This window comes from Erinaceus europaeus, chromosome 20 (assembly GCF_950295315.1).
Source record: "Erinaceus europaeus chromosome 20, mEriEur2.1, whole genome shotgun sequence".
NCBI lineage: Eukaryota > Metazoa > Chordata > Mammalia > Eulipotyphla > Erinaceidae > Erinaceus > Erinaceus europaeus.
This window is the reverse complement of record NC_080181.1, coordinates 43,389,315-43,404,831: the sequence shown is the minus strand read 5'-3', so window position 1 is coordinate 43,404,831 and position 15,517 is coordinate 43,389,315. Positions and strand designations below refer to the sequence as shown.

The 15,517-nt window shown below is 43.9% G+C and overlaps 1 protein-coding gene across 3 annotated transcripts in view; it reads left to right on the top strand.

Moving 5' to 3' along the window:
- Positions 1–15,517, top strand: part of CHRNA7 (cholinergic receptor nicotinic alpha 7 subunit) — a 137,477-nt gene that overhangs the window by 59,509 nt on the left and 62,451 nt on the right. For all 3 annotated transcript variants that reach the window (XM_060179263.1, XM_060179264.1, XM_060179265.1), the window contains one exon: positions 14,175–14,284. In XM_060179263.1, coding sequence (XP_060035246.1) covers positions 14,175–14,284 — 110 coding nt within the window. The remainder of the gene's footprint in view (positions 1–14,174; positions 14,285–15,517) is intronic.

Sequence of the window (15,517 nt, the reverse complement as noted above, 5' to 3'; positions counted from 1 at the left end):
CGGACCAAAGATTTTTATGGGGAGCAGAAGGTGGAAGGTCTGGCTTCTATAATTGCTTCTCCGCTGGTCTCTATTTTAAATAGAGTTGAAATTCTTTGATGATTCAATGCCCACATGCATTTGAAAACTATATGGAAAGCCTTTGCATACCTTTCAGTTTCCATAGAACCTTTTTTTCCTCTCTTCACTTGAATTTCAAATCCCATTTCCACATGGAACTTTATCATGATGTAAAATAATCTTACACTGCACATCTCTTGTTAGTTACTGTGTCTTGGTTCTCTCTACAGAGAGAACCTTCAGACTGGAAGTATCAACATTTTCTTTTTCTGGATTGATTTAGAATCACAGTGGTTACTGTCACCCTGACTCATCAAGATGATATTAATGACAAATTCAAATAGCTATGAAATGTAAAAAAAAAAAAAAAAAGGAAATTCATCTATCATTTTTTTCCTTTTTTTTTTTTTTGCCTCCTGGGTTATTGATAGAGCTTGGTGCTGGCACTATGAATCCACTGCTTCTGGTGGCCACTTTTCCCCCCATTTTATTAGATAGGACAGAGAGAAATTAAGAGGGGAGGGGAAGATAAAGAGGGAGATAGAAAGACAGACACCTGCAGACCTGCTTCACTGCTTGTGAAGAGACCCCCCTCCCGCAGGTGGGGAGCCAGGGGCTCGAACCGGGATCCTTATATGGGTCCTTGAGCTTTGTACTATGTGTGCTTAACCTAATGCTCACTGCCTGGCCCTCAAAATTTGTCTACCAAGCTATTACATGCATTTACATATTCATAGATGAATTTTTTTTAAGGCTGAAAATGGGTACTGTTGAAGGTTTCACCATCAGTTTTGTAACTTTCAAAAAGAGGTGTCCTAACACGTGTAGTTCATAACCACAAGCGTTTTGTTATAAGCGTTACTCAGTTCTTCAACTCTCCCAGATTTTATGCCAACAGTAAGGCAGCTTTCATCAAGATGCATCAGCAGACAGCTTGTTTAGTTTCACATTCAACTTTGTGAAAAGCATTCAACTTTGTGAGAATTAAAAGAAGGAGAACCGACCAGATCGTTAAACTACCTGTCACCCAGTTTTTAAGATAAATCACACAGATGCTAGTAGTTTAAATTGATCCTTTGCTTTTTGGGTCAAAATCTTAAGAGAGGGTTGAGACATGAGATAGAAGTCTTTTTTTTTTTTTCTTTTTTCTTTTCTTTTTTCTGCAGAGTTGAAATGGGAAAAAAAGTAATTTTGAGGCAAAGCCATATTTCTCGGGCATTTTTGGGAGTGAGTTTTGGTGGGAAAATATGAGGAAGTCCAGAGATAGGAAAACAGATTCATTGGGGCCAGGTGGTGGCACACCTGGTTAAGGGCACACATGACAGTGCACAAGGACCCAGGTTCAAGCCCCTTGTCCCTCCCTACAGGGAGGAAGCTTCAGGAGTGGTCAGAGCTGGGCTGCAGGTGTCTCTCTATTCCCTTTTCTACCCTTCCCCTCTCAATTTTTCTTTGTCTCTATCCAATAATAAATAAATAATAAAGAAGAAAACACTCATTTATGCCTAGTTATGATGATCCCTTGCAGAACCTTCCAGTAATAATTTAGGGAGAAACCATTGAGCAACTTCACCTGTCAGATTTTTGTCTTTGGCTTTAAAAAAAAAAAATCACTTTGCAGGGGTAGATAGCATCATGGCTATGCAAAGAGATTCTCATGCCTGAGGCTCCAAAGTCTAAGATTCAGTCCCCCGCACCACTATAAACCACAGCTGAGCTGTGCTCTGATTAAAAAATAAAAAATAGGGAGTGGGGCTGTAGCGCAGCGGGTTAAGCGCAGGTGGCGCAAAGCACAAGGACCGGCATAAGGATCCTGGTTCGAACCCGGCTCCCCACCTGCAGGGGAGTCGCTTCACAAGTGGTGAAGCAGGTCTGCAGGTGTCTATCTTTCTCTCCTCTTCTCTGTCTTCCCCTCCTCTCTCCATTTCTCTCTGTCCTATCCAACAACGACAACAACAATAACAACTACAACAATAAAACAACAAGGGCAACAAAAGGGAATAAATAAATTAAATAAATATTAAAAAAAAAGAAAAATAAAAAATAACTTTATTGGGGGAGGGAGGCGGATATTGACTTACAAGACAGTTGTGATCATATGTATATAGTTCCTTATCTCCCCATGAGAAGGGTCTGCACATTGTACCACCAACGGACATCTGCTTCCACCATGATTCTAAGCCCCAACTCTCCTTGAATCCCACCAACCTCTCCCTTTCCAGTCCTCGGATCTACTGCAACAGGCCACAGCTCCGATATCTAAGTTTCACTCTGTGTTTTCCCATTCTTTGTTTCTCCAGTCCCACCTCTGAGTGAGATTATCTGGTATTCATCTATTTCCTGGTTTATCTCACTTAAGGTGATTCCTTTTTATTTTATTTATTTATTTTTTGCCTCCAGGGTTATCACTGGGGCTCAGTGCCTGCACTATGAATCCACTGCTCCTGGAGGCCATTTTTTTTTCACTTTTTAAAAAATATTTTTATTTTATTTTTTTAAAAAAATATTTATTTTGATAGAACAGAGAGAAATTAGGGGAGAGAGAGAGAGAGACAGACACTATGAGGCAGCCCTGCTTCAACACTCATAAAGCTCCCCCCCCCGCAGGTGGGGACTGGGGGCTTGAACCCGGGTCCTCATGCATGGCAATACACAATACTTAACGAAGTGTGCCACCACCCGCCCCCTAAAAACCTATTTTCATTTATTTAGGATAGAGACAGAAGTTAAGAAGGGAGTGCTGGGGATACCTACAGCACTGATTCACCGTGCTGCCTGGCTGCAGGTAGGAACTGGGGGCTTGAACCCAGGTCCTTGTGCAATGTAATGTGTGCATCCAACCAGGTGTGCCACCTCCTGCCCCTCATTTTTTTCAATTTATTAATGGTCTATCATGCTTATAGGGCAACAATTTCACTCCTGTACATGATGTGTTATTTGCCACACCCAGTGCCAAAATCCTGTGCCCCCCCCTCCTCGCCTCTGCCCCCAACCCCGAAGCTGCCTCCTAGACTCTGCTACTTGAGTCTATACCTGTTTGACCCCGTGCCTGGCCATCTCCACTCTTTCCTTTCCTTTCCTTCCCTTCCCTTCCCTTCCCTTCCCTTCCCTTCCCTTCCCTTCCCTTTCCCTTCCCTTCCCTTCCCTTCCCTTCCCTTCCCTCCCCTCCCCTCCCCTCCCCTCCCCTCCCCTCCCCTCCCCTCCCCTTCCCTTCCCTTCCCTTCCCTTCCCTTCCCTTCCCTTCCCTTCCCTTCCCTTCCCTTCCCTTCCCTTCCCTTCCCTTCCCTTCCCTTCCCTTCCCTTCCCTTCCCTTCCCTTCCCTTCCCTTCCCTTCCCTTCCCTTCCCTTCCCTTCCCTTCCCTTCCTTTCCTTTCCTTTCCTTTCCTTTCCTTTCCTTTCCTTTCCTTTCCTTTCCTTTCCCTTTCTTTCTTTCTTTCTCTCTCTCTCTTTCTTTATTCCTTTCTTTCCTTCCTTCTTTCTCTTTTTCTTCCTTTCTTTCTTTACCATATTTATTATTTGATAGAGAGCCAGATATCAAGAGGGAATGGGGAGATAGGGAGAGAGGTGAGAGAGGAGAGAGAGAGAGAGAGAGAGAGAGAGAGAAAGAGAAACACACAAACCTGCAACCCTACTTCACACTCGTGAAGTTTTCCCCCTGCAGGTGGGGACCAGGGGCTTGAACCTTCCACTTTTCTTTTGACCTCACTTTTTTTCTTTTTCTTCCTGTCACTTCAAGTCTTTCATCAAAGACTATCACCCACATTAGATGCCACAATTACTTTTCTACAAAAAACTCAATTTCTGTATGAAAATCAGTGTCAGTGAAATATAAAAAGGAAGAAAGGAAGGAAAGAAGGAAGAAAGAAAGAAAATGAAATTGTTTACCAAGCAAAGAACTGTATTAACCTTTGGTTCAAACGTTATTCCCAGGCTTCTTTTGCTTAATTAGCTGCAAAGAATGAGTTGTGAATAAGCAAAAACTGAAAAGAGACACAATGCCAAAAGGGGTTTGGGCCTAAACTCGCTAGCTCTCTCTAGATTTTTTTTTTCCATTTTATTAGTGATTGAATATAGATTTACAAAGACATAAACTAAGAGGTATAATTCCACACTGTTTCCACCCCCAGACTTCTGTGCCCCATCCCCTCCATGGGAAGCTATAGTGGTTCCCCCAAGGTCATAGGTGTGGGTTGACTATTATTTCTCTATATTTGTATATTTTCCCCACTTTTTCTTCCTAGGTCACACCTATACCTATTATTATTTCAGAATGTCCTTCTTTTTTTTTTTTTTTTTTCCTCTTCTCTCTCTCTGGGTCCTGATGGAATTGGAGTTTAAAGTCCTCTGGTCATCTTCTCCTAACATTTTCCTTCTCTAGGATCGTGAACCAAAATTCTTTATGGGGTGCAGAAGGTGGAAGGTCTGGCTTTTGTAATTGCCTCTCTGCTGGACATAGGTGTTGACAGGCTGATCCATACCCCCAGCCTGGTTCTGTCTTTCCCTAGTGGGGCCAGGGCTCTGGAGAGTTGAGGCTCCAGGGTACATTGGTGAGGTCATCTGCCCAGGGAAGTCTGGATGGAATCATGATAGTGCCTGCAACTTGGTGGCTGTAAGGCAGTAAGATTTTCTCAGATACATGAGACCACTGCTCCCTCATAGCATAGCACTCTCTTTAACACCAGAGAGGTCCTCTACCTCTGAGAGCTGGTTTGTGAACCACTTTCTTTCTGCAGTCAGTAGTCTCTTTCCCTCTCAGTACACACTCGAACCTGCCTTTGGCTGAATATGACCTGGTTTAGAGTTTCTTTTGTCTTATTGGAATGGAAATGGAACCAGAGCCTCATGATGGGGACTAGGGCTACTGTTTGGGTCATCTGGGACATTCCAATTGACATCTCTAAGTTCATCTCTTAAAAAGAGATTTCTTAGGGTTGGGTGGTGGCACATTTGATGGAGTGTGCACACTATCCTGTGCAAGGATCCAGGTTCAGACCTCCCAGTCCCCACCTGCAGGGGGAAAGCTCCACAAGTGGTGAAGCAGGGCTGCAGGTGTGTCTCTCTCTCTCCCTCTCTGTCTTCCCTCACCCATATCTGTGTCCTATCAAATAAAATAACATTTTTAAAAGATTTATTTATTCACATATTTATGAGAGAGAGTGAGAGAATCATTATTTATCTCCCTTACCTCCTCTCAATTTCTCTGTCTCTATCCAAAATAAATAAAAATACTCTAGGGGAGCTGGGCAGTGGTGCAGCAGGTTAAGTGCACATGGCACAAAGTACAAGGACCAGCATGAGGATCCTGGTTCGAGACTCCAGCTCCCCACCTGCAGAGGGGTTGCTTCACGGGCAGTGAAGCAGGTCTGCAGGTGTCTATCTTTCTCTCTCCCTCTCTGTCTACCCCATCTTTTGATTTCTCTCTGTCCTACCCAACAACAACGGTAGCAATAACAACAATAACAACAACAACAACAATAAACAACAAGGGCAACAAAAGGGAAAAAATAGCATCCAAGAGCAGTGGATTTGTAATGCAGGCACCATCGATAACCTTGGAGGCAAGAAAAAAAAAAAAAACTCTTAAAAATCCTTCCTATAATCTGGGCAACTCAGTAAGACACTCCTCACAGTTCTAGGTGCCAGAAGTCCAAGATTGAGGTTCTGTGATGACTGGATTCTGGTGAGAGGCGTCTTCTGGCTCTACATGGGCTCCTTTCTGTTGTGTCCTCCATGGTGAACAGCTCACTCTCTGGCCTCTCTTATGTGGGCACTAACTCTGAGCAGGAGGGTCCCATCCTCTTTGACCCTCTTTGATTTTTGAAGGAGATTCCACCTTCAAAAATCCTCCTAGAGGTGTTAGGTTGACAAAATATGAATCCAAGGAGAGAGAACACAAACATGGAGTCTGTAGCATCGTGCTGTTTTTACCCCATTGGACATATCACCACGTGATGGCCCCTGGTCTTCTGTTTTGTTACTCTGGTCAGTGTCTCTGAGCCCCTGTCCCTCCCTAGAAAATGTGTACAGAAGTGTGTTCAGCACCCTGCCCCTGACTCCTAGTCCTCTGCAAGGGCTGAACCATCTTTGTGGAATGAATGAATAAATGAGTGAAACAAACACAATCTCTAGATAAATCCAGAGAGTGATAAGGCACTGTGATGGAAAAATAAAGTCAACTCCTGGGGTCAGGTGGTAGCACACCTGGTTATGTGCACACATTACATGGAGCGAGGTCAAGTTGCTGGTCCCCACCTGCAGGGGGAAAGCTTCACAAGTGGTGAAGCAGGGCTGCAGGTGTCTCTCTGTCTCTCTCCTTCTCTTCCCTTTCAATGTCTGTCTTTATCCAATAAATAAATAAAATATTTTTAAAAAAGTAAAGTCAACTCCCAAACAGCATTTGGAAACTGTAGTATAAGGTAAAGTCCTGGGCATTCTGGGGGCAAGTGATTTTTTACTTAATTTATTTTAAGATCTTTTTACTTAATGAGGTTGGGGGGGGAGATGAGTATTCTTGGCATATTTGACATCAAGGGTTGAACTCAGAATCACATTCTTTCTAAGTCAGATTCTCTAGCTACTAAGCTGCTTCCATAGGCCACATTACCCCATTTCTTTTTATTTCTTTTTTATGAGTTACTGTTTTTACCAGAGCACTGCTCAACTCTGGCTTATTGTGTGGCTAGTGTCTGAACCTGGGACCACAGAGCTATAGGCATGAAAGTTTATTACATAACCACTATGCTATCTCTTTGGCTTCTCCTTAAAAAAAAATAATAACAAACCTGAAATTTTCTCATTTCTTCTAGGGTTTAGAACCACCACTAATATTTTCCTTAAAGAGAGAGAAACAGGGCTGGGGAGATTACACAGAAGTTACACACTCAACTTTCCTCTCTGGGATCCTGAGGATCCAGGTTCAATCCCCAGAGCCACCATAAGCCAGAGGTGAGCAGTACTCTGGAGCTTCTTTCTCGCTCTCTCTTAAATGAAATAAATAAATCTTTTATAAAAAGAAAAAAAAGGGGGGGGGGAGATAACTGAAATGTTCAGAGCATAGTCTATCTTCTTGGCACTTGCATTTCTTAACCCTGGTAAGCAATTAATCTTCAGCAACATAGATGATTTGGCACTTATTTTCCCAAAGGCTGTTGGTTTCCAGGAAAAGTGTCCCTGGATCACACTTACTGTGCTGAGATGAGAGTCTCCATAAATAAGCATCCTTGCTTTGGAGGAGGTCATGAGAGACCTCTAAATTCCTCTCAAGCACGGCTTATTTCTAATTAAGACTCACACTGCAGAAGGATCTGCAGCTTCATTTGTTTTAAAATCCACTTTAAAAAAATCCAGCTAATTTGCCCACTCATCTAATCTCTTTGGAGTGGCTATTGTGTGGAAGGCATTGGACAAGGTAGGCCATGGGAGAAGACCCGGATATATGAATGCAGCCCTTTCTTGATACAAAAGGAGCCCTTTATCTCTTTCTTTCTTTCTTTCTTTCTTTCTTTCTTTCTTTCTTTCTTTCTTTCTTTCTTCCTTCCTTTCTTTCTCTTTTTCCCTTCCTTCCTTCCTTCCTCCCTTTCCTTTTTCTTTCTTCTTTTATTCCTTTCTTTTTAAAATTTAATTTCTTTTTTAATTTTTTAAATTCTATTTGTGATTTAATAATGATTGACAAGATTGTGGGATAAGAGGCTTACAATTCCATACCATTCCCACTACCAGAGTTCCATATATAGCCTCTCCTCTCTTGGAAGTCTTTTTTTAACCAGGGCACTGCACAGCTCTGGCTTGTGGTGATGCTGGGGATTGAACCTGAGATTTAGGAGTTGTAGGCATGAAAGTCTGTTGCATAAGCTGCAGTGATATTTCCCCAGCCCCATTTATCATCATCATCATTATTATTTATTTTACTAGAAAACATTTCTCCATTCTAGCTTATGGTGGTGCTGGGGATTGAACTTGTCACTTGGGAATCTCAGGCATGAACATTTTTTTTTTTTTTGTAAAACCATTATGCTATCTTCCCCATCCTAGTTTCTATCTTTTAACCATCTGCAGTCAGACTGTGTAATAGACATTCTGACAGAAATATAGGAAATATCAAAAGCAAACAACTCCTTTGAAGCATGGCAGGAGACAAGGTAGGGACCATGGACAGTGGGCCTCTCAGAGAGAGAAGTTTCTCTCTGCTTTATAGCAAGGGGTAAAGGGAAAGGGACAAACTCTTCAAAATGGCAAGATCTGGGGCACTAGTGTTTCCAGATAGGGTGTTGATGATTGAAGCCTTTCTCCCAGTCTTTGAAAGACCAGTTAGTGCTTGGAAGGTGCAAAGAAGACATGCTGAGGACCATTCTAGCATGAGTTCCTAGAATCCAGTGACAGATTGATCTGGAAAGTGATGCCTGATTCTCATGGAATGGCTGTAATGTTAGCTCCCTACTACATTTTTTTTTAAATATTGGTTTTTTAAAAAAAATTTTTTATTAACTTTATTTACTTATTGGATAGAGACAGCCAGAAATCAAGAGGGAAGTGGGGGATAGAGAGGAAGAAAGACAGAGAGACACCTGCAGCACTGCTTCACCACTCGTGAAGCTTTCCCCCTGCAGGAGGGGACCGGAGACTCAAACTTGGGTCCTTGGCATTGTAACATGTACTCTCATCCAGGTGTGCCACCACCGCCCCCCCAACTGCATTTTAAGGAATTGTAAATATTAACAGTTATCTAATGGATAGCTAACCTTTGATGTTAAAACAATACAGCGCTCTCTCTCTCTCTCCCTCCCTCTTTCCCTCTCTCTCTCTCTCTCTCTCTCCCTCTGTCTCTCCCTTCCTCCCTTCCTTCTTCCCTCCCTCCCCCTCTCCACTAGGGTTATTGCCAGGGCCTGCATGATAAATCTAGTGCTCCTAGCAGCTGTTCCCCCCACTTCTTTTTTCCTTTAAATTTTTAAAAATTTTATTTATTCATTTACTGGATAGAGACAAACTGATAGGTGGAGGGGCAGATAAGGAGAGAAAGACACCTGTAGCCCTGCTTCAGACCTCATGAAGCCCTTCAGCCCCCACAGATGGGAGCCAAGGACTTGAAGCCACAGCCTTCTACCTGGCAGTCTGTGTGTACTCTGAGTACACCATCATATAGCCTATAGTTAGTATTCAAAGTGATAACGGACCTCCATCCAGCCTTGCCATTCTCATAGCACACATTCCAAAGCCTGTAAGAAGTGCCTTGGAAGCTGCTCTGGGAACACCCTGGGGGTATCGATCAATCTGCCAAGGTTCATGTCCATTGGTGAAGCAACTACAAAAGCCACAACTCCCACCTTCTACAGCCCATAAAGAATTTTGGCCTATACTCCCAGAGGAGGGAAATAGTACTAGAAGATGACCAGGGGGCTCTGAATGCCAATTCTATCAGGACCCGGAATGTCTGTTACTAGGAGTCTTTATTTTTATACCATCACTGAAAAGGAAGTGAATCTGGAAAACACTAGAGGAAGTCAGATGCTGTTTCTCTTATCTGAGAGGGAAGAGGAAAAAAGGAGGGACATCCGAAAGTAGTAATAGGTGTAGGTGTGACTTAGAAAGGAAGAGAAGGTAGGACCATAGTGAATAAAAATGGACAGCAGAGGGAGTCGGGCAGTGGTGCAGCAGGTTAAGTGAACGTGGTGCAAAGCGCAAGGACCAGCATAAGGATCCCGATTCAAGCCCCCAGCTCCCCAACTGCGGGGGAGTCACTTCACAAGTAGTGAAGCGGGTCTGCAGGTATCTGTCTTTCTCTCCCTGTCTTCCCCTCCTCTCTCCATTTCTCTCCATCCTATCCAACAACAGTGACATCAATAACCACAACAATGTTAAACAACAAGGGCAACAAAAGGGAAAATAAATATTAAATTTTTTTTTAAAAAAGGACAGTAGATAGGTAGGTGGGTAGGTAGATAGATAGATAGATAGATGTAGTCAACCCACATCTGTGACCTTGTGACAACTATATTTTTTAATGTTTTTATTTGCCATGTATTGGATAGAGTCTGAAATTGAAAGGGAAAGGGAGATGTAGAAAGTGAGAGAGACTTCACAGGTGGTGAAGCAGGTCTTTCTCTCTCCCTCTCTGTCTTCCCCTCCTCTCTCCATTTCTCTCTGTCCTATACAACAATGACAACATCAATAACAACAACAATAACTACAACAATACAAAAACAACAACAAGGGAAACAAAAAGGAATAAGTAAATAAATAAGTAATATTAAAAGAGAGAGACCTGTAGCACTGCTTCACATCTCATGAAGCTTTCCCTCTTCAAGTGGGAACTGGGGGCTTGAACCCAGGTCCTTGAGCATTGCAACATGTATGTTCAGCCAGGCACTCCACCACCCAACCCCCTGGAGAGAACTATTGCACTTTGGGCTGGACTCTGGGGATGGAAACAGTGTGGAATTATCTCCCTATTATCTTATAATTTTATAAATCAATAAAGTCACTAATAAAAAATTGAAGATGATAAATAAATGGAGATACATCTCAAAACAAAGTAAATTCAATGTTCAAAAAAGAATAAAGCAGTCACCACCCTGAGCCCAGGTCCTTGTGTCCTCAGGCTGGCGGTCAGCCTGGCCCGACTCATTGAGCAGAAGGACTCACTGACACCTGCAGAAAGTGATACAGCTGTTTCAAGCTGTCAGGCCCAGCGTGTCTGCTATGGACAGAGAGCAGAAGGTGGGCAGCGGAACACAGTGAGCCCAGGAAATCACCTTCGGCAATTGAGTTTTCTTCCCCTCAGTTTCAAGCTGCTGAATTTCTGTTCTGAAAATTGAAATCCACATCATCTTTTTCTCTGAGGGTATTTAAACTTTAAAAGTCAATATTCTGCAGATGGGGAGATTTTTTTTTCTCCCTAAACATTCAAAAGAAGGAAGGCAGAAAAAAGGAATTCTCACTGATATACTGTAGTTTGCTGGCTTTGTTTCCTTTGTTTCCATCTCCCACCACCATTTTCTAGGACTTTCCAATTATTTAGATCACCCAGAAGGAATAGAAGTTGCTGATTGAATTACCTCTTCATATTTCCTGGGGGCATTTGGTGTGTGTTCTCAGTGGATTACCTTTATCTTCTGGGGAGACCTGTCAGACATGATTTGATTTAATTGATGAGAAGAAATGGCAGAATGCAGCTCAGTTCTAGAGGAGCTAACTGAGCCATCAAGAGACTTGCATTTGCTTTTTTTTTTTGAAGTCTTATTTTGGAGTTTGGCCATTCATTTTTGCCTCCAAGTTTATTGCTGAGGCTCAGGGCCTGCACTACGACAGTCCTGGTGGCCTTTCTCCTCCTATCCCTCCTCCTTCTCTTTCTCCTCCTCCTCCTATTCTACTCCCCTTCCCCTTGCCTCCTCCTTCTTCCTTCTCCTTTCTTCTCCTTCTTCCTCCTCTTCCTCTTATCACTCCTCTTCCTCTTCCTTTTTCTCCTCCTCCTCTCCTTCTGTTCCTCCACCTCTTTCTTTTCTCCTATTTTATTCCATAGAATAGAGAGAAATTGAGATATGATGGGGAGATAGAGAAGGAGAGAGAGAAATAGAGAAACCTGCACACCTGCCTCACTGCTTGTGAAGCATCCTTGCTGCAGGTGGGGAGCAGGGGCTCGAACCCAGGTCCTTGTGTGGATCCTTGCACACAGTATGATGTGCACTTTTTTTCTTTTAATTTTTATTATCTTTATTTATTGGATAGAGACAGCCAGAAATCAAGAGGGAAGGGGGTGATAGAGAGAGAGAGAGAGACAGAGAGACACCTGCAGCCCTGCTTCACCACTCATGAAGCTTTCCCCCTGCAGGTGGGGACCAGGGGCTTGAACTCAGGTCCTTACACATTGTAATACTTGCTCTCAACCAGGTGCGCCGCCACCCGGCCCCTAGGTTTGACCAGTCTTTGGGATTTAAGTTTCTCATCCTTACCTTAATTCTCCTATATTTTCCCTCCTTGTTTGGTCTCTGGAAATAATAACCTTCACATCCCATCATAGGCCTTTTGGCCCCTTGACTGATACCACTCTCAGTTGCTCTAGACCCATATCCCTGGGGGCACACATGTTCCCCCACCTCAGCAGCTTTGAACATGAAAAAATGTTGCCCCTCACCCTTCATGTGGTTTTGGTAACTTTTCACACAACTCATTGGGTCTAAGATTAAATTGCAGTCGATGTGCAATTGAGACATTTATTTATTAATTTCATCTCATTGAGTGAACATTTGCATTTTCAGCTACAGAATCAGTGATGGAGGGAGAGCCATGCAGGTCCTGCTGGGGGTGTTGTGTTAATGGCCTGTCTTTCTTTTTAAAAAATATTTTAAACTATATTTATTTATTCCCTTTTGCTGCCCTTGTTGTTTTATTGTTGTAGTTGTTGTTGTTGTTGTTACCAATGTTGCCGTTGTTAGATAGGACAGAGAGAAATGGAGAGAAAAGGGGAAGACAGAGAGGGGGAGAGAAAGACAAACACCTGCAGACCTGCTTCCCCGCTTGTGAAGCGAGTCCCGTGCAGGTGGGGAGCTGGGGGCTCAAACCGGGGGCCTTACGCTGGTCCTTGAACTTTGCGCCACATGCGCTTAACCCACTGCGCTACCACCCGACTCCTGTTAGTGGCCTTTCTAAATCGGGAAGATCAGAGCTCCAGAGCAGAGCTGGCCTAAGGGGAACCTGATACAGGCTGGAGCTTTATCCCAGGGCCCAGCCTGGTGCTTCCAGGAGCTCCTAAGTCCCCACCCATCAGCCTGAGATCCTGGTGGGATAATTATGCAGCAAGTGCAACAGGAGCTGAGCAGAGGAACCCCAAGCGTCCTTACAGGGCCAGGGGCCCCAGACAGCACCCCTAGAAATTCAGGGGACCTCAAGTAGCATCCTCAGATATTCATACAAAGCCAGAGACTCCAGATAACACCTCCTAGCATCCTTAAAAGCCACAGGACCCCAAGTAGCATCCCCAGCAATGCAGGGGACCCCCCAGGAGTCCTTATTAGAGTCAGAGGACCCAGATAAACCCCCTCAGCAGTCCTTATGGAAGGACTGAAGACCAGAAGACCCCAGCTAGCACCAACCCCAACCCTCCTTGGAGAGTCAGAGGACCCTAGGAAGGACTGGTGTGTGTGTGTGTGTGTGTGTGTGTGTGTGTGTGTGTGTGTGTGTGTGTGTGTGTGTATGTGTGTTCTTGAGAGTGAGGACCTTAGGCACAGTTAGAACCAAGACGGGTTCCCAGGAGAATCTATGATCCTCCTCAAGCCCACCTCTGCACCTGTGTGTCGCAGGTCAACACTGGGCCACCAAACTCAAGTGTTTGCACCGTCGGGTTGTGCATGACCTCATTGTTATAGTGACTTTAGCCTACCCACATAGGAAAATAAGAATTCCCTGGTTGAATGCACACATTACAGTGCACAAGGACCCAGGCTCAAGCTCCTGGCCCCCACCTGCAGGGGGAAAGCTTCATGAGTGGTGCAGCCGTGCTGCAGGTGTCTAACTTTCTCCCTCTCTTATCGCCCCTTCCCTCTCAAGTTCTCTCTTGTTCTATTCTGTACATAGTAAATAAGTAAAGAGAGAGAAAAAGAGAGAGAGAGAGAGAGGAGTGAGAGAATAAGAATTCAAGCCTGAAACCCTGCACTTCTCAGAGGTCCCCATGCAGTTGTAAATTCATGGAGAGAGTTTGTATTTGCCTGGGGCCCAGCCCTTATTCTGACTGAAATCAGTGAATTTACTTTTAGAAAGCAGAGTCCCTATAATGGAGAGCTTTGAAGGCAAGCCTGTTCTGTATTTGGCTGGAAAGAACCCATCTCTAGCAGGAGGGGAAGGCTGGGCACTCATCAGACCGGAATGAACTTTAAATGCTTCCCTCTGAATGTGGCCATGGTGACAGCCAGACCCAAAATGTGATTTTTATGCTCTTCTTGATCACTTTTGAAGGGATTATTTCATCTCCACTCCCTTCTATCTTACAGATAGCAGCAACTCAATTATGTAAATCAGTGCCTGGAATTTTTTTTTTTTGGCTTCAGACTGACCTCATAAACTCTTATAAGAAAGCCCAGGAGGCAGGGAAGCCAAATGTCGCTAATGCCATTGTCTGTGTGTGTCAGTCTTGGACAGATCACTATTTACAATGGAATGTGTCAGAATACCCGGGCGTGACGACCGTGCGTTTTCCTGATGGTCAGATATGGAAGCCGGACATCCTGCTCTATAACAGGTGAGCATATTGGGCAAACAGGAAAGCAGATTTATTCTTGCATATTCCTGAAGATTCATTTGATTTTATAAAGGAGAGGAAAAGAGGGGCTGGGCAGGGGCGTACCTGGATAAGCGCACACATTACAGTGTGCAAGGACCCGGGTTCAAGCCACTGGTCCCCACCTGCAGGGGGAAAGCTTCACGAGTGGTGAAGTAGGGCTGCAGGGTTTCTCTGTCTCTTTCCCTCTCTCTATCTCTCCCTCTCCTTTGAAGTTCTCTTGATCCAATAATATGTAAAAAGATTAAAAAGTAAAAAATAACTTCAAAAAATTTTAAAAAGAAAGTTTGTTTAAAAAAGTGGAGGGGAAAGACAAAAATAGAAACAGATCAGAGCACTTCTGGGAATATAGCAGTGCCTAGGGATCGAACCTGGGACCTTTGGGGGGCTCAGGGCGTGCATTGCTGTGTCTTTGCATGGTCTTTCCTGTATATGTCTGTGTGCTTATGCCCTTGGCTTAAAAGGGTAACAGTCTTAGTGGCTTAGGGTCCATCCTATGACATCATTTCACTGGAACTACATCAGTAAAGACTATTTCCAAAATATAGTCACATCCGAAGGCATGGCAGTTGCATATAAGACACATATCTGGGGAGTCAGGCGGTTATGCAGCGGGTTAAGTGCACGTGGTGTGAAGCACAAGGACCGGAGTAAGGATCCTGGTTCGAGCCCCCGGCTCCCGACCTGCAGGGGAGTCACTTCACAGGCTGTGAAGCAGGTCTGCAGGTGTCTTTCTTTCTCTCCCCCTCTCTGTCTTCCCCTCCTCTCCCCATTTCTCTCTGTCCTATCTAACAATGACAACATTAATAACAACAACAATAAGGACAACAATAAAAAAGGGCAACAAAAAGGAAAATAAATAAATTAAAAAAAAAGACATAAATCTCCCCTCCAACAGGTGCACTGCATTCGATTACAGGAGGACCAAGGGCTGAGATTGAGTCGGTCTGATTGTAAATCTTAGCTGTGATTATTGCTGTGTCTGCTATGTTTGTGTCTCTCCTTCCTTCTTGAGAAAATAGGGAAATACCAGCAAACGAAATTGGAAATGGTATCTCTTCAGATGCCCACAGCAGGCTTAGTGAGGTACTTGGCATCAAGTGAATACTCAGTGCTGGTAACTGCATATCTCTGGTCGTGATGATGACAGATTTCAGCTTGAGTGAGGTAACATAACTACCTGCAACTGCCAGT